The sequence below is a fragment of the Mustela erminea genome, chromosome 3 (assembly GCF_009829155.1).
Source record: "Mustela erminea isolate mMusErm1 chromosome 3, mMusErm1.Pri, whole genome shotgun sequence".
NCBI classification, from domain to species: domain Eukaryota; kingdom Metazoa; phylum Chordata; class Mammalia; order Carnivora; family Mustelidae; genus Mustela; species Mustela erminea.
The window spans coordinates 59,143,350-59,167,660 of record NC_045616.1 but is presented as its reverse complement, the minus strand read 5'-3'; the positions used below and the strand labels follow the sequence as shown (position 1 = coordinate 59,167,660).

The 24,311-nt window shown below is 38.1% G+C and overlaps 1 protein-coding gene across 4 annotated transcripts; it reads right to left on the bottom strand.

The window, feature by feature from the left end:
* Positions 1 to 227: 227 nt before the first annotated feature.
* On the bottom strand, positions 228 to 24,271 carry DHFR (dihydrofolate reductase). Of its 4 annotated transcripts, none has more exons than XM_032335840.1 (7): positions 24,046 to 24,271; positions 23,646 to 23,695; positions 21,298 to 21,403; positions 13,679 to 13,805; positions 10,436 to 10,551; positions 2,851 to 2,957; positions 228 to 319 (listed from the first exon to the last, which is right to left on the bottom strand). In XM_032335840.1, exons 1-6 carry the CDS (start codon positions 24,129 to 24,131, stop codon positions 2,879 to 2,881), a joined length of 564 nt encoding a protein of 187 aa, XP_032191731.1. In that variant the 5' UTR covers positions 24,132 to 24,271; the 3' UTR covers positions 228 to 319; positions 2,851 to 2,878. The 4 variants fall into 4 exon arrangements, with proteins under 4 accessions (XP_032191731.1, XP_032191732.1, XP_032191730.1 ...); XM_032335841.1 differs by having other exon boundaries at positions 2,872 to 2,957; XM_032335839.1 differs by lacking the exon at positions 228 to 319 and having other exon boundaries at positions 1,761 to 2,957.
* Between the last annotated feature and the right edge of the window lie 40 nt (positions 24,272 to 24,311).

Genomic DNA, 24,311 nt, shown 5'->3' with positions numbered 1-24,311 from the left:
TTTTGGCTGTTTAGGTGCTGTAGAAATCTTCTTTGCACTTTTTCCTGAGTTTCAGCATCACTAAATCTTCTCCTTCTTGCAGACTAACCCTCTATTCCCTCACGGTTTGTGTGTCCTATTGCCCTGGCGACAAAGAAGTACCGACCACCTAAAATGTGTTATCCAATAGTAAATTTCACATCTAGTTTGATTACTGACTGCAAAGTTATTTGAAATACCACACAAACTGATTTGTTCTCTTTTTTATTCCAAGAATAAAGAGATTCAACAGAAATGTCAGTGTATGGACAGAAAAACTTCCTGGTCCATCTGAGGTCTCCTGGGGAACAGAAATGTCGGGAGCAAATAATTAGAAATGGCCAGCAGTACAATCTCGCTTTGCCACACAAATAGCACAGTCACACAGACTGTAGGTCTTTTTCCCTCTGTGTTTAGCCAGAGGCTCTATCCCTTTTGTGAGCAATCCTTTTTCATTAGAATCTCTAATTCCATCCTCAGACTCATTTAATTATATATTTCTTTTTTGTCCCAACTGGAAAATCCTAGATCACAAGTTTCGGTCTTTCAGAAATCATTTTTCTGAATGTTTTTCAGCGGCTGGCTGGCCAACTTTTTCCTCACAAAGTCATGGTGCCTAATTAGGTCATTTCCTGTACAGTTTTTAGTTTACTACCTATAAAAAAAGCATCTTGTTAAAGGACATCTGTTCTTGCATTTGTTTACTATGTACCTTTTTGAGTCGCTGACATTACTTTCATATGTATTTTTATTACATATTTAATTAAGTGAAAATCCTTACTTCTTAAAATAGATCAGCAACACACAGGTCTAATCTTTACAATTTTACTTTCTCCCATCCCATACATGTTGACTTACAATTCACTCATTTTTCTATTTTGCTTTACTTAGATGCCCTAGTATAGGAAATAACAGTTCAGGTTTTTTTTTTTCCTCAGAGGGCAGAAGCACTCTATAACCTGGTGATTTACATTGTTGGGTAGTTTTCAGAATCATATGGGGTGCTGGTTTGCGCTGCAGATTCTTCTTCTTTTTTTTTTTTTTTTTTTTTTAGTGGAGTGGGAGGGGCAGAAGGAGAGCGAAAGAGAGAATTTTAAGCAGGCTCTATGTTGAGTGGAGCCAGACCTGGGGCTTGATCTCAGGATCCTGAGATCATGATCTGTGCGAAAATCAGGAGTCCGATGCTCAACTGACTGAGCCACCCAGGTGCCCCTGTACTGCAGATTCTGGGACCCATTCCCCATACAGGTATAATGGGGATGACATTTCGAGAAACACTGTCTGTTAGGACTTGGGTTATGTTACATAATTTCAACCTCACAGCAACAAAATGGGCTAACCTAAATATTTAAAACACATGTGTATGTGATACCATTTACATTTTGGTCTCAAATTATCATCACTTTACAGTGCTGTTTCATAAATCAACCTGGAAAAAGTAAGACTTGATTTTTTGTCTTGAAAGATGAACAAACCAGAGACAGCTTGGTGGTTCCCTAGCAATCAGTCTTTGGAATGTTGTGTGACCCTTGAAAATAAATGGCTCAATTATTAAGTGACTGTGCATGAAAACAAACACATAGTGCTTCAAAAAAAAAATCTAATCACAATAGGCAGACCTAATGCGTCAAATAACACACCCAACTCTGATACTCTCGACAGTTTACAGCACATATTTTCCAATGCATACTACATACACTTATTAAAAATTTTAGGTACTATACACAATGTGCTTCTTTTATTTAGTAGTCTTTGGCATTTTCCTGTTAGTACCTCATTGCTTTTAACTGCTACAGACAATATTAAATTTTGTAGCCATACTGGTTAGTTACTTCTTTCTTGTCATTTGGGCTATTTCCAAGTTTAAAAAAGTGGTGCAACAAATATTCTTGGGTCCATCTCTTTATTCAGGATTAACTTCTAGAAGTGGAAACTCTGGGCCCAAACGCAGAATATTTTGAATTTTAATTGATATTGCTACTTAAACTCTAAGAGGTTGGATTAATTTATAAGGCATAAAATGCTATTTCTTTGGATACATAACAATCCACATCTTTGCTAACATGACAGGTAAAATGTGTTTTAATTTTCATTTTTTAATTCAGTGAAGTTTAATTTAGTTTCCCATCTTTGTAATTTTGGTTTCTAGCTTTATCCATTTTCAATTCATTACCTTTTAAATTTCTAGTTCTAGCCATGTACTTGTTACTAAATCTCTTTTTATATAGGCCAGCTTCTTCTATCATTGTAACATGCCACGGAATCTCACTGAAGATTGCAGAGTTTTTAGAGGTCTCAGACCTTCTCTTTTAACCTTTGGAAAGGTAGTATCCTACCTGCCTCTTTACTATGCCTATGGAATATACTAGAGTTCTCACCTTACAGATTCTCTGAATGAACAGAACTTTTTTTCAGAAGTGTCATATGCATAGAGAATTCAAAGTTCCTATTTTGATCTAATTTTGTTTTAATATCTGAGTTCTAGCTCTTCTATTTATAATCCATTTCTGACCTTTGGACAATCTGTCTAGTCCTATCTTTCTAAGTCCTGGTTTCAACGTATGCTATCAGGGGATTGTCTCACTTAGGCTCTTGGTAGATATGCTACCCTAGGAAGGTGCTGTTGATGGGCAACATACAGTTATAGCCAGAAATGTTTCACAAATGGTATCTGATATGGTCTAGTTAAGATTAGTCTTAACTATAGCCTAAGTAAGATTAATAAAATTTCATTGCTTAGAGGTAATTATCCACTGACCTAAAGTCAACAAAAGTCTTTTTTTTCTAATATTAAAATCTATAATAGTTTGGAGAGGAGGGGGAACAACTAACTTGAAATAAACCAGAAAACACCTTCACATTAATCGTTCTTCTCATATACTTCAAATTTGTACTTAATGCCTTTTTCCTCCTGGACATCAGAAAGAACTCCTGGGTATCTGTAAAAGAAAAACATGCATAATAATGTGTCAATTAAAAAGCTTCCTTGTGGGGTGCCTGGGTGGCTCAGTGGGTTAAGCCTCTGTCTTTGGCTCAGGTCATGATCTCAGGGTCCTGGGATCAGGCCCCACAACGGGCTCCCTGCTTGGTGGGAAGCCTGCTTCTGCCTCTCTCTCCGCCTGCCTCTCTGCCTACTTGTGATCTCTCTCTGTCAAATAAATAAAATCTTAAAAAAAAAAAAAAGATAAAAATAAAAAGATTCCCTGACTCTCGGCCAAGAGGCATAAATAGTGCATAAGGTAAATAAAAGTTCTCCTTTCCTTTTTTTCTTCACAATGGTAAGCCACTGTGAAACTGGGTATTATGCAAGTACACTACATATAGGAATGGAAAGAAAAACTTTCAAACTATATAGAAAGTTAGAAAACAAAAAGGGCAATTTCTCCTTTCTTCTGACCCCTAATTCTTTTGTCCAAAAACTAACCACTGTCAGCAGTTTCTCTTTTCTTTCTACTACCAATCAGCCAGTATGAAATTGCTTAATAACATTTTGCAAATCTCACACCTAGTATCAAATTTCTCATCTGAGCAAAGGAAAAACAAAATACAACCATCAGCTGCTTAGAGCAGAACTGAAGTTCTGTGTCCTCCATGCCGCTCAATGCTCAGTTTCCCAGTGTATGGCTTACTGCAATTCTTTTCCTGGCATCACTCTTTATGTGGTATTTTCTAACTCTCAGTAAGCTCTGTGTTCCCTCCACTTTCCAATTCAAAACCCAGGACCTCCTTTGGGTGAACACCAAGAAGTGGAACTGCTGGATCTTAGGCAGTTCTCTTTTTTAATTTTTGAGGAACTTCTGTACTGTTTTCCACAGTGGCTCCACCATTTTACATTCCCACCAACATGTATAACCGAGTTTCAATTTCTCTACCTCCTCACCAACACTTGTTATCTCTTGGGGGCTTTTTTGATAACAAATCATGATCTCAAAGAGATATACGCCCTCCCATGTTCACAGCGGCCTAATTCACAATAGCTACTTAAATGCCCATCAACAGATGAATAAAGAAAATGTGCTGTATACATACAATAGAATATTATTCTTCCCCAAAAAAGAAGGAAATCCTGCCATATGCAGCAACATGATGAGCCCGGAGGACACTGGGCTACATGAAATAAGCTAGTCACAGAAGGACAAATACTGCAGTATCTACAATGGTGAAACTAATAAGAACAGAGAGTAGAATGGTGGTTGACAAGGCTGGGGGAAGGGAAGACGGAACTGCTGTTCAAAGGGAAGAAAGCTTGTTGTGCAAGATGATTAAGTTCTAGAGATGCGCTGTGCAACAGTGTGCCTACAGTTAACAACACTGTATTGTATAATTAAAATTTTCTTGAGAGTGGGTTTCATGTTTATTCTCACCACAATAAATTTTTTTCCCCACACTGAAAAATAACCACCACGGGCCAAGAAAACCAAAACCCTGGTTCTCCATTTGAAGGCTGTACTGACCACTCCCATCTCCAACCCAAATCTTGTACTTCATCAGTATTTGTGGGCTACCCCCCCCCCATATGCTCCAGGTGGTGAGGAGGAACACTGCTTTACTCAGATTCGTATCTCACTTTGGTTCTACTGTGTGATACTTAGTTATGAACACAGTCTTCGTCTTTAGGAATAATTTAGCACTGAGTTCATGATTTTTTCTTTTTTTTTTTTTGAGTTCATGATTTTACATTAAGTGCTCTACAAATGTTACCTTTTAATATTTTCACTTGGTTTCATCTCCATATTTTCTAAACTCAATGTAGCAAGGATAATACAGGAAAAAAATTAAATCTGTTTTGATATCCAGTACAATGCTGAGTAATAACAGGTATTGACTTTTTGTTGACTAATGAGAGGTGATGCCATGTGATAAAAAAAATATAATTAGAGACATAAAGTAACAGCATAATGATGTATAAGGAGATGAAAAAGCTGTTTTTTCTTGAAAAACTTATATTTCAGAGGGAGAAGCTATGTTTCTATTACTAACCATTTTCTAAGCTGTTTCTGTTTCACTGTTTTATTTTTTTTAATTTTCATCTTTTTAAAGATTTTATTGGTTTATTTGACAGGGAGAGATCACAAGTAGGCAGAGAGGCAGGCAGAGAGAGACAGAGGTGGAAGCAGGCTCCCCGCTGAGCAGAGAGCTCAATGAGGGGCTTGATCCCAGAACTCTGGGATCATGACCTGAGCTGAAGGCAGAGGCTTAACCCACTGAGCCACCCAGGCGCCCTGTTCCACTGTTGTAATAGCAATAAGCATTTTTCCTTAATTTTTAAAGAAATGATTTTATGAGGCCAATGTTTAACCATGACTTTAGTTTCTTTGGAATGAGTCAGCAAAAGCAACATTTACATTTTTGTCTGTGTGTAAAATTCTCAAGAGTATCAAGATTCTGGGATGCCTGGGTGGCTCAGTTGGTTAAGCAGCTGCCTTCGGCTCAGGTCATGATCCCAGGGTCCTGGGATCGAGTCCCACATGGGGCTCCTTGCTCGGCAGGGAGCCTGCTTCTCCCTCTGCCTCTGCCTGCCTCTCTGTCTGCCTGTGCTCACTCGCTCTCTCTCCCTCTGTCTCTGACAAATAAATAAAATCTTAAAAAAAAAAAAAAAAAGAGTATCAAGATTCTCAGTTAATAAAATAAAAGCAAAGCATCAAAATTATTTCTAAAATCATGAATAAGGGGCGCCTGTGTAGCTCAGTGGGTTAAGCCTCTGCTTTCAGCTCAGGTCATGATCTCAGGGTCCTGGCATTGAGCCCCGCATCCGGCTCTCCACCAGCGGGGAGCTTGCTTCTCCCCTCTCTCTGCCTGCCTCTCTGCCTATTTGTGATCTCTGTCAAATAAATAAATAAAATGTTAAAAAAAAATAAAAATAAAACCATGAATAATAGTAACAGAAATACCATGCTATTGGCTGGCTATGGTCACTAGCTGCAGTATTCATGTTAATCTGCTCTGTGAAACTGAAATTCATTTCTATTTACCTTTAATTTTACTTTCTACAATATTCACATATACAGTCTATTTTAATAATGACCATAACTACCCCACCATCATATTTCCCAATGGCCTAGGAGCCACATATGAACTCTGAGTTTAAGCCTAACAGGATTGGGAAATACCTCCTATATGAACCACCCAGAAAGAAATCCAGCTCTAGAATCTTCAAGCAGTAAGGAATCCAATGAATATGAAAAGATATTAAGATCTGAAATGACAAAGTATCATGAGACTATTACAGAGATGATTTAATGTAAAGTCTAAGAGGTAAACAGAGTTCCTAAAGCAGTTATCCATAAGAAACAACTCACAACTAAAATAAAATGAAAGCTCTACAGCAAGCACAGGCTCAGGAGAAAGACAGACAAATAACATGAATAAGGATCCTGTTGACTTGTTAGGACGTCGTGGGAACAGAAGAGGAAACGTCAGCCAAAAACCCTTCTTGAGTTGTCCATTGATAAGGGACATCTGTACCAGCTCTGGAGCCAACTACTATTTCAAGACCTCATCTGGTCTTTATCCTCTTTGACTGAAAGGTTAATACAGAAGATTGTTAACTAAAAGGAAAACCTGTTTGGGGTTCATTAAGCAGAAAACTGCTGATAGCAAATATTTGGGCCTGCTGGTTTGGTTGAAGCCTTGTGCGAAATTGAGGCAGAAAGATTTCTTCCAGACAAGAAGAATGAGGGCAGAGCCTTAGAGGACAGGCTGGCATGGTGCTGTCATTAAAAAAAAGAAAAAGAAAAAGAAAAAAAGAAAAAATGAATTGCACAGACAATGACCCATGGGGGAAAAAGGCAGACACAAAGTCAAACCTTACTTTGTTAAGACTAATTTCTGCTTTGAGGTTTCTACCGCTTGTGGTTTCACCTAACTTCTAATTTTATTCTCTTTGCACTTTACAACAGTCTTCTCATCTTTATTTCCTTTTACTAATGCTTTTATTATCAGGAAGTATGGTGTTAATAAAAGATAACTGTGTTTGAACTGAAACTTATGGAACCACAAGAGGCCCACTAATAGGGATAATGGGTCTAAACGAAGTGTAGCTGTGGGGAAAGAAGAAGGGGAGGGTAGAGAATGATCAGAGTTCATTTCTGGACAGTAGGGAGCAATTCTAAGTTCCTCAGTATATAGAGATTTGGAGAGAAAGCAGCTCAAGAATTGAGCAACATTACAAACTTCCAGGAACAAGGTATATTCCCTTTGTTTTCCTTTTTCTCTACTTCATCAAAGATTGACCTACTCCAGATTTACCCTTAGGGGATTCCTTCCACCTCACCTTTAAGAGGCTATTATTATGTTGGTTCAGGCTTGAAGGTAAGATAACCATCAAATGATGCAATGAAAAAAGACTTTTCATTCTCTTTCATAGCCTTGTTTAGAATGTCCATTTTAGAGCGAATTCCTTGGATTTTGGCTTTGGCTAGCAATTTCCTATCTGAATCTACCCACAATTAAAATTTTCTAGGGGTGTCTGAGTGGCATCCAACTCTTGATTTTGGCTCAGGTCATGATCTTGGAGTCATAAGATGGAGCCCCATGCCAGGCTCAATGATAAGCATGGACTTCACTTGGGATTCTCTCTCTCCTTCTTCTTCTGTCCGCCCCCCCCATCTTAAAAATGCTTCCTAAAACATTTATTTTATTTTTTAGAGATTTTATCTATTTATTTGACAGAGAGAGAGAGATCACAAGTAGGCAGAGGCAGACAGAGAGGGAGGGGAAAGAGGCTCCCTGCTGAGCAGAGAGCCCAACACTGGCTGGATCCCATGGGATCATGACCTGAACCACCCAGGTGCCCCTTTCTAAAACATTTAAAGAAGAACCAATACCAATCCTTCACAAACTCTTCCAAAAAAATACAAGAGGAATGAAACCGTTTCCTAACATGTTCTGTGAGGCTGGTAATTCTTCTGACATCAAAACCAGGTGAAGACATTACAGAAAAAGAAAATTATAGACCAATATTCCATTATGAATATAAATGCAAAAATCCTTAACAAAATATTAGCAAACTGAATTCAAGAACATATAGAAAGGACTGTGTATTACTAAAAAATGGATTTATCCTGGAAATGTAGGAATAGTTTAACATGAAAATCAATGTAATACACCGTATTAATAACCTTTTAAAGACAAAGACCACATGATTATCTCAATAGACTCAGAGAAAGCATTTGACAAATCCAACACTTCCTCATGATAAAAATATTCAATGAGGTAGAAATAGAACAAATCTTCCTCAATGAGATAAATGGCATGTATGACAAGTCCACAGGTAATATACTTAATGGTAAGACTGAATACCTTCCCTTAAGAGGAGGAACAAGACAAGGATGTCTTACTCTTGCCATTTCTGTTCATAACTGCACAGGAGGATCTAGCCAGAGCAAGTGGCAGGAAAAAGAAATTTTAAAAATGCAGATTAGGAAGAAGTAAAACTACCTCTATTTGTAAATGTATATCCTGCATACAAAAAATCCCAAGGAATTCACTAACATTAGAATAAACGAGTTCAGCAAGGTTGTAGGATACAAGATCAATAAACAAAAATCAATTGTATATCTATTACAATTGTTTCTATTGGTTTTATTACCAATGAACAGTTTGAAAATAAAATGATGAAAAAGCTCCATTTATAATAGTATCTAAATAAGGAGAAAGACGTCACACATTCATGGTTTAGAAAAATAAATACTGCTTAGATAGCAAAATTCTTTAAGGGAATCCCTGTAGAAACGGCTGCACAAATCTGAATATATTCAAACCACTGAACATATACTTTCAATGGGTGAATGGTGTGATGTGTGAATCATCACTCAGTAAAGATGTTAAATTCTTCATTTCTAAGGGCTGAGAGCCAGAATGGTAGTAAAATATTTTAAGTTATCAAGGATCCCAGAGTCGGTTCTGAAAAGAGGTCTGATGGAGAGCAACAGGATTTGGAAAGGTAAATTCACATAGTAATTTTTTCTTTTTGTTAGCAAAGATGGAATGAGGGACAGCAGAGATCAATATTCACGTAATATGAGAATCAGCAACCTAAGCAGTATAAGAGAAAACATATAAGATGTGACAAAGAAATATAGCTGATTTCATAAATATATACAAAATCACTAAGTGTGATTTTTCTATGTGGTCACCTTTGGAGACCAAGCAAAAGGCTGTACTTCAGCTGTTTAGAATACTTATAAAGCTCTTAAAATTTTCAGTTTTCTTTACAGCTAGTTAAAAGCCCAAGGAAATCAGTCACACACTTCATTAGATTCATGACTATTACCTATTACTCTATGGATGGTTACTTTAAAGCCTGGCCATCCACGTATTCAGACTTGACTCTGAATGTTCTTTTAGGAGGTATTTCCCAAAACAAACTCAAACTTAAATAATGACTGGATTCAACTGAGACTATTTGAAAGAATGTGTTAAAACCTAGTCTGCAAGTATGGATACAATTAATCTTTTACTCTCCATAGCCAAGAGCTGAAAATTGCTTTTTAAATTTTCTTTTATATACTGAAGTATGAAAGTGCTTTAAACTAAAATGCTAGGAGTCTTCAAAATCAGGCAGTTTCATGTTAAAATCACAACTCCATAGTAAAACAAGTGTAACCCCTTCTGTTCATTTCCACCACTGCTATCCAAATCCTTTACTCTTTTGCTTCAACTCTCATAGCCAACTGGTCTCCCAGATTCACTCTTGCTCCCTCCTGTCAGTTCTCCACAAACAGCTGGAACAGTATCACTCGCTCTCTATTCAAACCCTCTAAACCTGCATCTGGTCTGACCCCTTCTGGCCTCCTGCTTGCTTACAATGCTCACGGTGGCTTGCAGGGTTAGGGAGCACACCATAATTGTTCCTGCCCTCTGGTGTCTACACTATTTCTGGTTTCTGGAATGCTCTTTTCTGCTCTTTGTATGGCTGGCTTCTTGCCATTTTAGATCTCAGCGTAGATACCACTTTTCAGAGAGGACTTCTCAGACAATACAGTATTTACCACATCACTGTATTTCAATTCAGACAATACAGTATCTACCACATCACTGTATTTCAATTCTCCATATAGCAACTTTCTTGATGTTTCTCATTTGCTACCCTCTTCCTCTACTACAAAGAATCTAATCTTAGAGAGCAGGGATAGCATCTGTCTTGTAAGCACTGTTTCTCCAGTGCCTAAGAGAGCATCTGATGCTCAGCACAGATTTCGTGGAATGAACTAATGACTACTCTCTAGATTTCAGCAAGATGATTAGAACTTAAACATTCCCAAATTTGTTAGAGCAGATTTCCAAAAATTCCCAATGTATTTGTCTACAGAAAACATAACTACTCCAAATTCAATCTGAAGAGTATTACTCTTTCTATAATTCTTAAGCAGGAAATCCAAAAGTCCTTCAGACAAATTAATAACATTTTACTTACTCTGGCAGAAGTTTATATTTCTCCAAATCAATTTCTGGAAAAAATGTATCACTTTCAAATTCCTGCATAATCCTTGTCACAAATAGTCTAAGATGGCCTGGTTTGTTCATGGCTTCCTTTGGGGGGAAAAAAAAAAGGCATTAATTTCCTAATTTATCTGTCAAAAGAAATAGAAACTCTAAGATTTCTGTTTAATTATACAGTCAAGTTCGTACTAGGTATTAGAGACATGCTACATAACTGTTACCTCCAAAGCATGCTATTTAAATATCCCATTCTTTATTTTGGGGTCCTGAAAAGTACATCTTAGTTACTTTGAGAATTATTGATAATTATCAATAATTATGACAGTGAGTTTAAATATATTCTGGCCTCTAGTTTGCTGACATGAACTCTTTTTTTTTTCATTTAAGCATTCAGTATTATCTTTTTTCTTTGGTAGTTGTTTAAGAATTAAGAACTATAAATTATTTAGTTATTCTCCATAGAAAAATTTGCATATATATGGACAAAATAGTATAATTTCAAGAGCCTTTGATTATTGAAAACCCCAAGGGCATACTTAGTACATTTACACAGAACTTAATAATGCTTCCATTTCTTAGGAGATAGTAATAATGCTAGTAGGTAATTTACTTTCTTAGCCCCTTGTTGCTAATGACTGTATTTGGCCTTATATTGTTAATGGCTTTTCTAACTACTGTCTATGGTACTGTTGATAGTTTCTACAGAAAAAACCGGCTCCCTGCTCAGCAGGAAGCCTGAATCTCCCTCTCCCACTCCCCCTGCTTCTGTTCCTTCTCTCACTGTGTCTTCCTCTATTAAATAAATAGATAAAACTTAAAAATAAAACAAAACAAAACTGCCCTCAAACAAGTATCTTAAAACTCTAATAAAAAGTCAAGAGTCCTAACTGCATCTCCAAGAAAGCAATAACCCTTGATTTTCAAATAGCTTGTGGAAGGAAAAAAAAATAATGGGTAATTCAAGTGTGTTAGCCTTGAAATTCCAAATAAGGGCATATAACCAATATTACTTTTTATTTTTGGCTTTTTACTACAGCATATATTAAATCATAAATTCCCTTGCCCCAGTCAAAAAATTCTACCAATTCTTACTGTATCAAATTAGAGAAACTGAATGGGACCAATTACAGAAGGATTTTAAGGTCTGTATCCAAGTAAATGCTATATGGTAAAGGTTTTCTATAAAGGGTCAGATGCTAAATATTTTAGGCTTTGTGGACTGTATGGTTTCTTTCTTACCTTTGTGGGCAAGAGCAGCCATAGATAATACTAAACCAATGGGCATCGCTGTGTTACAGTGAAACTTTGTTTACAAAAACAGGCTGGCCCCAGGGAAGATAAGCCTAAATGTTCTACAAACTATTGTGATGTGAGGCAGGTGGAAAAAGCAAAATTATCAGCTAGAGGTTCTACTTCCTTATGACTTATATAGATATAGATATACCAAGTTATATAATTATATTTAATTTTGAATATTTATAAAGAATGTATTTTGAAGTCAATATGGTATTAATTTATTCAAAATGCATATTGAACAAAATAAAAAAACGACTTGTTTTTCTTAGAAATTCATTCTCGGTTGCAAGATCAAAGGAAAATGTCCAGTTCCTCATAATACAAATAAAGCAAACCAAAGGTTGTAGAAACAGGTCTGGGATCCTGGCATCTCTGGGGATGCCTGGGTGGCTCAGTTGGTTAAGCGGCTGCCTTTGGCTCAGTCATGATCCCAGCATCCTGGGATCGAGTCCCACATCAGGCTCCTTGCTTGGCAGGGAGCCTGCTTTTCCCTCTGCCTCTAGCCCGCCACTCTGTCTGCCTGTGCTTGTGCTCTCTAACAAATAAATAAAATCTTTAAGAAAAAAAAAAAAAAATCTTTGGGTATATATGTCACCACAAGCCACCAAAGTGTAGGGCTAGTTTTTTTCCTTCCCACAAAATATTAATCTCTCATTAGTGTTTTAAGAGTCAAAAAATTCTATTTAATATTCTCAAAAATTTTGAAAGCTGAAAGTCATTTGGTATCAAGAATAAGGAATATTTTGGGATACCTGGTTGGCTCTGTCTGTGGAGTGTGTGACTCTTGATCTTGCAAGTTGTGGGTTTGAACCCCACATTGGGTACAGGGATTACTTAAAAATAAAATCTTACCAAAAAAAAAAAAGCTTTGGATCAGAGTCTCCGTCTTCCAGTAATTTACCAAAATGACTAGAATCAAGGGAAAGAGGAGAGGTATCTGCCATATGTTCTCTTGGCCTTTTAGAAAACATGGAGTTGTTCCTGTGACCACATACATGGGCATCTACAAGAAAGGTGATATTGTGGACATCAAGGGAAAGGGCACTGTTCAAACAGGAACACTCCACGAATGCTGACATGGCAAAGCTAGAAGAGTCTACGGCAAAGCTAGAAGAGTCTACAAGGGTACAGCATGCCGTTGGCAGTGTTGAAAACAACTGAAGGACAAGATTCTTGCCAAGAGAATTAATGTGCATATTCATCATATTTAGCCCTCAAGAGCTGAGATAACTTCCTGAAGTGTATGAAAGAAAATGGTCAGGAAAAGAAGGAACCATAGAGAAAGGTACTTGGGTTCAAGTGAAGCACCAGCCTGCTGTGCCCAGGGAAGGAGGCTGAGATGCTGGAACCCATTCCCTATGAATTCATGGCATGATGAGTGTACAAAAAAAAAAGTGCAGACTATTTTCTTTTTTACCTGTTTTTCCTTGTATTATGAAATCATATAGTATTTTCCCCATGTCCTCATATTATATAAAAATTGTTAAGGGAAAGTTTTCTGCTTTTCACAAATTCATATACATCTAGTCAGTATACAACTAAGAGCCCCATCCCTTGATCAGTGAGAACATATATATCCTTGGAAAAAAGGGGAATAATTCAGTATATCAAGGCACATCCAGAGAGCAGAAAACAGTGCGATGCAAGTATGATTCTAAGGGAAGGATTTGGAATGTTTTTAAATTAGAAACATCAACTATTTTGAATTGAAAATAAACTCCAACAGGCTTAAAAACTCACTTTTATATTTTTATTTAGTTTTCACGATAGTATCTAAAATGAATAATTCAAATTGACAATATGTCTAGCTAACAGTGAGAATAATATGCTTCCTTTGCTCATGGCTTAATTTTTTTAAAGTTCAGATGGCAGGGGAGCTGAAAGAAAGTGGGGTAGAACATTTCTTTATAATTTTACCTACCTTATAAACAGAACTGCCTCCCACTATCCAAACCATGTCCACTTTATTTGCTAATTCTGGTTGCTCAATAAGTTTTAAGGCATCATCCAAACTTTTGGCAAGAAAATGAGCTCCCTGGGGAGGTTCCCTGTGGTTAAAAAAAGAATTAGAAATAATTTCTATAAAACCTAATCATATTAAGCAATTAATTATAAAACCTAAATCATCATAAATATGAATCCTTTAAAGAAACCACATTTGTGTATGTATGGTTCACAATGAATCAAGAAACAGAAACACTTCTGGTGTCTTGTGATATTTATGGTGGAAAAATAGTATAAGAATAGTTGTCTCCAGAGGGATGGGGTTAAGATGGACTGGGAAGAGGCATAAGGGAACTTTTGAAGGGTTATGGTAATGTTCTCTATTTTTGATATGGGATTATAAAGGTGCATACATTTATCAAAATTTAGCAAAACACATTTAAGACTTGTATATTTCACTGTATATATTTATTTATATTTTCACTGTATATATTTATCTCAAAAGAATAAAGCTAATGCAATACTGAACTCTAGTTACTCATATGTATGCTGAAGTATTTAAGGGAAAACATACTAATGTCTACAAATGACTCTGAAATGCATGAAAAAAAAAAAAGACCAATTAATGTATGAGTGAATGGTAAAACAAGCATAGAAGAACATTAATGGTAGAATGTATGTGGTGAATATACAGGTATTTACTGTAAGGTTTTTTCTGTACGTTTGAAAGATTTATAATAAAATGTTAGAGATTAGTATGTTTGAATGACTAGTATGGAATGTTTTTTCTGTTTGCTTGTTTTTTTTTGAGGGAGAGTATGCTCATGAGTGTGGCGGGAGGCGGGGGTGGTTAGGGCAGAGGCAGAGGGAGAGGGAGAATCTTAGGCAGGCTCAAAGCTCCGCTCAGAGCCTGATGTGGGGCTTGATCTCACCACCTGAGATGATGACGAGAGCCAAAATCGAGGGTCAGAAGCTCAACTGACTAAGGCACCCAGGAGGCCCTAGAATAATTTTCATACTCTTAATATGTGATGAATGGGGAATGAGTTTAAAATATCTTTCATGTTTCAAACATGTAGAGATGGATGAAGTATTAATAAATTATCATGATGTGTTCTGTAATTAAAAATCCAAAAGAAGGCACCTGGGTGGCTTAGTTGGCTAAGCATCTGGATGTCTGACTCTTGATTTCAGCTCAGGTCATGATCTCAAGGGTTGTGAGATCAAGCCCTATGTTGAGCTCTGTGCTGGGCATGGAGCCTGCTTGGGATTGTCTCTCTCCCTTTGTCCCTCCATAGCCCAACCCCAATTTTAAAAATTTAAAAAAGTCCAAAGGAGGAAAAGTTAATTAATTTCAGGGTTAGATCTTCAGGTTAATCTCTCCCCCACAACTTTTTTGGGGGGTTGGTTGTTGGAGTTGGGGGAGGGCTGTAATTCCCTTTATAAATGTTGAAACATGTAGAATTTGGCTTCCATTGTAATTAGAGAACAGAAATTACAATTCAATGTCAAGTTCTCAGACTGATGCTTTAAAAAATTATGTAACTGCCTTTGAACTTGTAGTTATAACAATGATTAATCAAGATCTAATGGAGACATTCATTCTTTTGGCTGCCTCCTCCCTCACCTTCTTGACAGACATTTTACTTATTTCACTCTTTGTCATCTCTAAAGGAGTTAAGAGCACCAAGAGTATATTTTGACTAAAAGCTGGAAAAGATATGGAGGCCTGTGTGAGGTTAAATGAGCCAAGAGATTCTCTAAGATGTCAGGGCAGCTGCAGCAACTAGGTTGGATGAGGCTAGGGGAAGAACTGAGTAAGAAACAGATTTGAACTTGGAGAGAAGATAGTCTAGTTAAAGTCTAGAATGCCTGAAATAGAGTTAAGGTGGTGTTAATATTTGAGGATGCTAAAATCAGGAATGATGATAGGAGTCGCGGTAGAATGGAAAATGCTGACTTAGGAACTGACATATGAGAAGAACTGGAAGGGGCATCCTAGAAGTTGATGGGTTATAGCAAAATAATTTAGAAGGTGGTATAAATAGTTGGTGTGGACTTTAAATTAACGGGGTACACATTTTGTATAGATTGTGGAACAATGGCTTGAAACGGTGCAAGGGCTTCAGGTGAAGACTACATCTTTGCCCTTTCATAGTGAGTCTGGAAAAGGAAAAAAAAGGATTTGTTTCAGATTTTAGTTATCATAGAGACATAGAGGAAATGATTCTGCAAAATGTTGCTACTTAGCAGTTTAGGAATAAGTTTCACAGAAAACCCTTGATCCAAGACGGGTAGAAAAAAATTAGCAAGAAGTTGAGCTAATGTTTGAGTTCATTAGTCCACTGTATTCATTCTGTGAAAGCACAAATCCTAGAAACTACCAAAGTAAACAGAATATAGCAAGCACTCAATATTGTGACTTATTTCATTGCTAAATTTCCTTCCTATATTTATCCTAAGCTAACAGAGACTGTATTCCCTGACAAGAGATAATTGGTATGTGGTTGTATGCAGTAAAGGAACAAGAGGATATGCTTGATATCTTGTTACAAACTTAAGAGTGAATTCTCTCAGAGGGCTGGGATGAGGATTAAAAGAAAGGTAATGTACATTATAGGCACTCTAATGATATTTCCATCCTGTTTTTTTTTTTTTTTAAGATTCTATTTATTTATTTGATAGAGAGAGAGAGGGGAGAGGGAGAAGCAGGTTTCCCTGATGAGCAGGGAGCCCAATGCTGGGCTTGATCCCAGGAATCTGGGATCATGACCTGAGCTGAAGGCAGATACTTAACCAACTGGGTCACCCAGGTGCCTCTCCATCCTTCTCTTTAAAGGCCCTATTCAAAAGAGGCTGCTTTTTACCTGATGGATAGTTATAGTAGAAAGAAAATATCTAACATTTATGCAGTGCCCCCTTGTTCTCCCATATAGTGGGATGAGGCAGTGCTTTACATGCATCATACCACTTAATGTGAATAGCAGTCCTTTGTAAGTACTTTTATTCCTGTTTATAGAGGATACTGAGGCTGAGACATTAAGAAACCAGTGGTTAGAGAGCTAGGAAATGGTGGACCTGGGATTTGAACTCCAGCAGCCTGATGCTGGAGTCTTGAGCTGCAACATCCCACACAGACAATAGATTCTCAGCTGATGGTCACACACTACAAAGGTGTCCTATTCTAGAACCCTCAGACCTCAGGAGGGTGTGGTCTAATTTAGGCAATCCCTAAGACCAGTGTCCTCTGGCCTCGAGCAGCCTCATTTGATTACCGCAGGGTACCACATAAACATTATCTTTTCCACTGTGCCTGATGTGAAAGAGGATGATGTGGCAGATGAAATTTTGCCTCAATTTCCCTAGAGACTGTTGGGAAAGCTTATTGCAAAACAAAAAACCCTAGGCTAGAATCACATCAAAACCAAAAATTTAAAAAAAAAGTTCAATTTAAAGCCTTTCAAACTCAGTCTTTGAAATGGGATGTCCGACTATTGAAAATTGGTTCAAGTAGGTTCTGTCCTCTTAATTGAATACTATGCAGCCACTACAAATATTTACAGAAATTAATCTTTCAATATATCAAATGGGGGGGATAAAAGGCAGGTTAGAAAACAGGATGGTCCTAGATTTATAAATCACCTATTGGTCATTTATTCTATGAAAATTTCTGAATCCCTGCTTTGCTAAGGGATATGCTAAATGCTGGGAATAGAGACAAAAAGAAAAAGAACAGCACTCCCTGTACCACTGGCAGGCAGAGAAATTGAAGGACACGCAATGGGGACGCATGGAGGATGCCAGAGGAGCAGAGGGGATGTATCTTCTGGGTGCAGCGATGAGGGAGAATACTCCTTGGAGAAAGATCCCTTAGCAGAGCATCTCAGAGAGAAAAACATGTTCAAAACACAAAAGCGATAGATGACCATAGATATGACTGAGGTTTGTACTGAAGTCACTAAAGTTATTTAACAAAAAGCTCCAAGAAAGTTCAAAGTAGAAGTAATCTGTGGTGAGGTTTAATATGGTAAAGGGTGGTGGGTGGTTCAGTGGGTTAAACCTCTGCCTTCGGCTCAGGTCATGATCTCAGGGTCCTGGGATCGACCCCCGAATTAGGCTCTCTGGTTGGCAGGGAGCCTGATTTCCCCTCTCTCTCTCTGCCTTCTTGTGATCCCTTTCTGTCAAATAAATAAATAAAATCTTTAAAAATAATAATAATAAAGGGTGAGACAACACAGCAAGGGCTTGACGACATGAGAAAATGGAAGTCTAGAATAAAGTGGTGGGGGGAAGGGGAGGGTTCTGATTATGAACCTTAAAACTGAGGGAAAGAAGAACCAAGTTAGATGTTGGGGTAAAAGTAAGAACACAAGCCTGTTCACTGTGTTTCCATTAATATTAATATTTTCTGTAAGATATAAAATAAGGTAATTTAGCTCAAATAGCAAAGGTTGAGAGAGTAGGAGCTGATATTGATAGGGTACTATCTGTGTGCCAGAAATTTAATATACAAAATTTCAATTAACCCTCAAAATCACCCTAAGAAGTTCTCATTATTAATCCCATTTAGTAGATAAGGAAACTGGGTTTCGGCAAGGCTTAAAGTTAATAAAACTTGAAGCCACAAAATTAGTAGGTGCCAGAGCAGACATTAGAAGACAGATTAAGTCTTTGCTATACTAAATGTGTGAGTGGTGGTGAGAAAAGACAGAAAGCTTAAATCACTGTGGATGATAATAGTGAGACCATAAAAATTATACTACTATGAAATGTCAGGTAACTTTTATGGGCTGGAGACAATTTACAACATCTTATATCATGGAAGGAATTTTGGATTTATCAAAGATGCTGTCAAAGTTACAGCATTATGGTAAAATTTACATAAATTTTTGGTTCTGAAGCCTTAAAAAAATACTTTATTGAGATATAAATCATATACCATACAATCTACCCTTTCGTGTAGAACTTGGCAAATTTTTGGTGTAGTCACAGAGTTGTAAAACCATCACCACTACCTACTTTTATTTATTTATTTTTAACGATTTCATTTACTTATTTGACAGAGACAGAGATCACAAGTAGGCAGAGAGGCAGGCAGAGAGAGAGGGGGAAGCAGACTCCTCACTGAGCAGGGAGCCCAATGTGGGGCCCAATCCCAGGACCCTGAGATCATGAACCCAGCCAAAGGCAGAGGCTTAACCCACTGAGCCACCCAGGTGCTCCACCACTACCTACTTTTAGAACATTTCTATCCCCCCAAAAAGAAACCCTGTATCTGTTAGCATTCATTCCCCATGCCCATCCTCTCCAAGAAAACCAGTAATCTAGTTTGTCTATGAATCTGATTCTAGGAATTTCACATAGATGGAATTATGTGGCCTTTTTCTTCTGGCTTTTTTCACTCAGCATACTGTTTTCAAACATTATCCATGTTGTAGCATACATTGGTTCTACTTTTATTGTGGAATAATATTCCATTCTATGGATATAAGCTACTTTGTTTATCCATTCATTAGCTGATGGACATCTGGGATGTTTCTATTTTGGCAATTATGTATGATGCTGCTATGAACATCTAACCTTGTGTGGTCATATGTTTTTATTTTTTCTTCATTTTGTAAACCAAGAAGTAGAACTGCTGGGTCATACAATAACTCTTAACTCTATGTTTAACATTTTGAGAAAATGTCAATCTGGGTCCCAAATGTGGCTACATAATATTTCTTTTAAAGCCACAACTTGATTGTCTAGATAGCTTTGGAAAAGCACTCTCTCCCTATACTTTAGGGAACTAGTTATCCAAAATAATTAGTATTTGGCACCAAATTCTGGGATTACCTTGAGGACTCAGTTTCATCTTACATTAGAGGGTGGTGATGAAAAATTGAGTATTTCCAAGAGACTGCATGAGCTAGTGATTACAAGAATAAATCTAGCACTGTCTGGCACACAGCAGGTGCTCAGGTTATGTGTATAACTGACCTTCAAGTAGGGAACCAGAAGGAAGGGCAAAAAATAAACTGTAAGACATGTTCATAACTGATAACCTTTTTTCCTTGATAAAAAAGACTTTTGAAATTTTCTGCCTCTAAAAAAACAAGCAAAATATAGCAACAAATGTTATATATAAATACATAAGAAAACAACCAAACCCAATTACGTACAGCACAGGTGGGGGTCATAAAGAAGAAATTAGACTCATCATTTGAGATTTGCTGGCTCAACTGAGTATGTTCCCCACTGAGATTTCTTTATGTTTGTTTTAGCTCAAGCTAGCCATAAATAAACTTGAGTAGTATTCAAGAATATGCTACTAAAGAGTCTCTGGGAATGGCAATACAGTCTGTGAATTTGAATTCTACCAAGCGATGAGATAACCAGAATATCCTAGCAACCAAAAGGAAGAGAACAGTACGAAGACTGCAGCAGATGGCAAGATGCACATCAACATATTCCTCATGATCCAGAGGTAACCAGTGCAAATATTCTGGTAGATCTTCTTTCACGTTTTTACCTATGCTATCCTAGAAAGGACTTGGTAGAAAATCTATATAAGCCTGATCCCCCTTAGCCAATGGTGTATAATGTCTTTTCCTTCCCATGATGTGATGGTCTTTGAGGGGTTCACTTGGTTGGGCTATAGTCCTTGATTATTCAGACACTAATCTAGGTGTTGCTGTGAAGGCATATTATGGAAGTGATTAAAGTTGATAATTCGATAACTTCAGTATGGATGGGCAGAATTAAATCAGTTTTAAGCCTTCAGAGCAAATCTGAGGCTTCCTTGAGGAAGAAATTCCATCTGCAGTCAGCAACTTCAGCCCTTGCTGTAAAGCTCCAGCATGCCCTTCCCTATGGCTGGCCCCACAATTTTGGACTTGTCTAGCTGGCACCCAAAAATGTATAAACTAATTCCTTGGAATGAAATCCCCCGGACATTTCCAAGCATCAATGCAATCATCACTGGATTAACACATCATCACTGGAGTAACTATGTACTCCAGTGTTAGACTGGAGGACAGGAAAATTCCCAGCACAGGCCAAATGGAGACATTCCTTTCTCTCTAGGATCCTTAGGTTGACTTCAGTACTTTCAAATTTTTTACCTGTAGACACCGGGTAAGGAATACAAGTATAAAATGTTATTTGGGTGTTGTGGTAAACTAGGAATAGGACATAAGATTATGACTGATTTTTAGTCCATCCTAAAATTTCTATCTTATTATATTGAGGGCAGAGTCCAGAACAGGGATAAAACACTTAATCCTGGCAAATCCCAAAACATATGTGAAACTAGGAAAAAAGTTACTATTTATTTTATATAAATGATACTTGAGCCTACAGAGTAACAGTTTAAGGAAACTGGCAAATCTGTTACCACATTTGAGATTTAATGTGACTTTTTACAGTGGTGAAATCAATCCCTTAAATAGCAGAGTGAGTTACTGTCATGTAACTGCTTATTCATTTTCTGTAAATTACCTTTATGATATTAGGCAGCTTGATCAATAAACTGTATTTACACTGTCATACACTGACCTCCACCCTAAGAAATGAAACATGATTTTTTTGTGGTGAATTTATTATAGCACTTACTTGAGGTCTCTGCTGAGAACTAAATTAATTCTATCCTTTAAAGGTCGATTCTTCTCAGGAATAGAGAACCATGTCTTTCTACCCATAATCACCAAGTTCTGTTTACCTAGAAAATCACATAAAAAGAATATTTGGGGAGTATATAGTTCCATATATTCATACACACACACACACACACACACACACACACACACACACACACACACACAGATATGATTGTCATAGTGACATCTAGTGGATTTGTACTGAAAATAAAAATTTAAAACAGGCTTACCAAAATTTACATTTATCACCCATTTCCTAAATATAGTAACTTTTTCCCCCTCTGGTATTATCCAATTCATATCCAATATTTACTCAACTGCAATCATGTGTAATAGTGAAGAGACAAGATTCTGGGGCAAAGTGCCCAAGTTCAGTGTATTCAGTCATCTACTGAACAAGTCATGTTAATCTTCTGTGTCTTACTTTCCTTATTTATAAAATGGAGATAACAGTAGTTCCTACTTCTAGGGTTACTGTGGGGATTGAAGACTTGTTTAACTGTTTGATATGACAGTATTATTCATATTTGTATACTTTGTAGGCATATTAATAGTCATACTTTTATTTTATTTTATTAAAGATTTACTTATTTATTTATTTGACAGATAGAGAGAGAGATCACAAGTAGGCAGAGAGGCAGGCAGAGAGAGAGAGGGGGACTCAGGCTCCCCCACTGAGCAGAGAGCCAGATGTGGGGCTCGATCCCAGGACCCTGAGATCATGACTCGAGTTGAAGGCAGTGGCTTAACCCACTGAGCCACGCAGGCACCCCTAACAGTCATACTTTTAAAGATAAGTGCTTAATATTCCACTCAATTAAAAAGCTATAACACTTTCAATTGTGCTTCTTTCAAGTATAATGCTTTATGGAAACTTTATACACATAGCTTCCATTTTTGGTTTAATTACTTAGGAAAAAATCCTGGGAGTCAGATATCTGGATAAAGGAATATACATATTTCTATAATTCTTCATATATTCTGACAGGATAGCAAAAGAAGTACATGTGTCTGTTTCAAAGAATTATCATTAGCATGATTTTATTTAAAAATACTAACAGTTATAAATACAAGTAGTAAGACTAAGTGTTTTTCTGTATTTGGAAAGTTTTTTCCTCCAAGAATTAAAACCCCAATTATTCATGGTGCCCCTTACGTGATTTGCACTGCATTTTCAAAGACAGAGCTCTAGGTGCTAGTAAAGACATACCAAGTATCAAAAATAACAGAGCCATTAGGTGAGGAATTCTGGTGAGAGAAATGGTACAGACCTGGCCTAACAATTAAGGTGGACATAAGTGAAGAGCATACAAAGACGTTGGGGGGAAAAAGAAGAAAGGAAAAGAAAAAAGAAAAAAAGCCAACATACCTTCAATACCCTTCCATCCACTCATCCAACAAGTACTGTATTTACTGAACACTAGCAAACAAGCCAGACATTGGATGCTCTTTCTATGACTAGATCATACTTTGGATTCTAGAGAGTGGTTCATATCAATTCCTTAAGCTTCAAACTCTTGCTATCTTGTCTCTACCACGGACCTAAGTCCCAGATCCACGAACCTGTATCTGTCCTGTTAAAGTTATGCTGCATGTGCTTCTGGCTGACTTACCATTTCCCTTTTATTCTGCTATTCCTTCTCCTGTGACCAAATACATGTCTCTTAGGTTTTAAATGAGTATCCCACCACCATATTCTTTTCCTTGGTTATCCTCTTCTCTACAGTAGCTCAACTCATCTACTTGCCTGTATCTGCAATCCCCAAACCTCAAAATTAGCACTATTAACAACTGCACACTGTTGCCCACTCCTTTATTCTCCACTTCACCCAGGATTATTCAACTGTCATTAAACTTAGCATCTAATAGTTCATCCTGGATCCCTTCCTGCATCCCCTTCGCCTTCCTTATCTCCATACTGAGTATCATGGAACCGTTTTTTGGATTTCTCTCCTCTTCACTGCCCTCCTTCAGACCCTATCATATCCTGCAGGGACTATGGCAAAGGTCTCCTCTGATTTCTTTTCCATGCTCTAATCTTCACTGAAACCTGCAGCTAGATGCTAATTCTGCCCAGTACCTCAACTGTACGCCTGCCCATATAAAATTTGAAAGAACTTTTTTTTGGGGGGGGGTGGGGTGGGTGGTGGTATGACAAACCTTGGGAACTGCATACAAATGAGTGGTAAGGCAAAAAGTCCCAGATTAACACGGATAACTTTTCATTTAAGTAAAAATCTGCACTGGTAAGCTTACTCAGCAAGATGTTTCCCAAACCCCAATCTCCTAAAAATCCCACATTACCTTCTACTGAGGAGGTTGTGGTCATTCTTTGGAAAAACTTGAATTCGTTCCTACAAGTTAGACAAACAGCGTTACTCAAAATATCATCCCGCGGGCTCCAGCTCTAACGCGACCCACAGGCGCTGCGCTGGCGGGGAGGGGAGCGAGTGGAGTGGAGGGATCTCTAGGACAGGGACTTTGTTCTGAGGCAGGGAGCCGCGGGGGAACATGTCTTCGCCGGGCAGCAGGGGCAGACGGAAATCAATAACTTGGCCTCCCGGCTCCCGGTGGCGGAAGAAAGCCCAGGTCCAGCTCGCGTCCTCTCGGGTGCCAAGTCCGTCCCCCTCCTCCCGCCGCAAGTGTCTGCGCGACCCCGCGCTAGCTCTTCCAAACCCAATCGACCCCCCGGCCCAGCAGGTACCTGAGCGGGGGCCAGGGCAGGTCCCCGTTCTTGCCGATGCCCATGTTCTGGGAAACAGCGGCGATGCAGTTTAGCGTACGAACCATGACAGCAGCTGTAAACACCTCCTAGCTAGCTCGCCGCCACGGGAGGAAACGGGCCGCGCTTGGCGCGAAATTGCTGCCACCCCGCCTCTTCGGTCCCATTTGTGCAGCCGAGACTCCGCCCCCCGCCCCGGCGCTCCGCAGGGTCGTGACGTGCTCGCGCCCGCAGACGCCGGGGACCTG

Bases quoted from the DNA above. Each gene is read 5' to 3' on its own strand.
- DHFR (XM_032335840.1), bottom strand. From the start codon at position 24,131: ATGGTTCGTACGCTAAACTGCATCGCCGCTGTTTCCCAGAACATGGGC. The intron at 21,404-23,645 runs GTAATGTGGGAT...GTGATTTTCTAG, and splicing joins CACAACCTCCTCAGTAGAAG to GTAAACAGAACTTGGTGATT. The intron at 10,552-13,678 runs GTAGGTAAAATT...TTCCCCCCAAAG, and splicing joins GAGGCAGTTCTGTTTATAAG to GAAGCCATGAACAAACCAGG.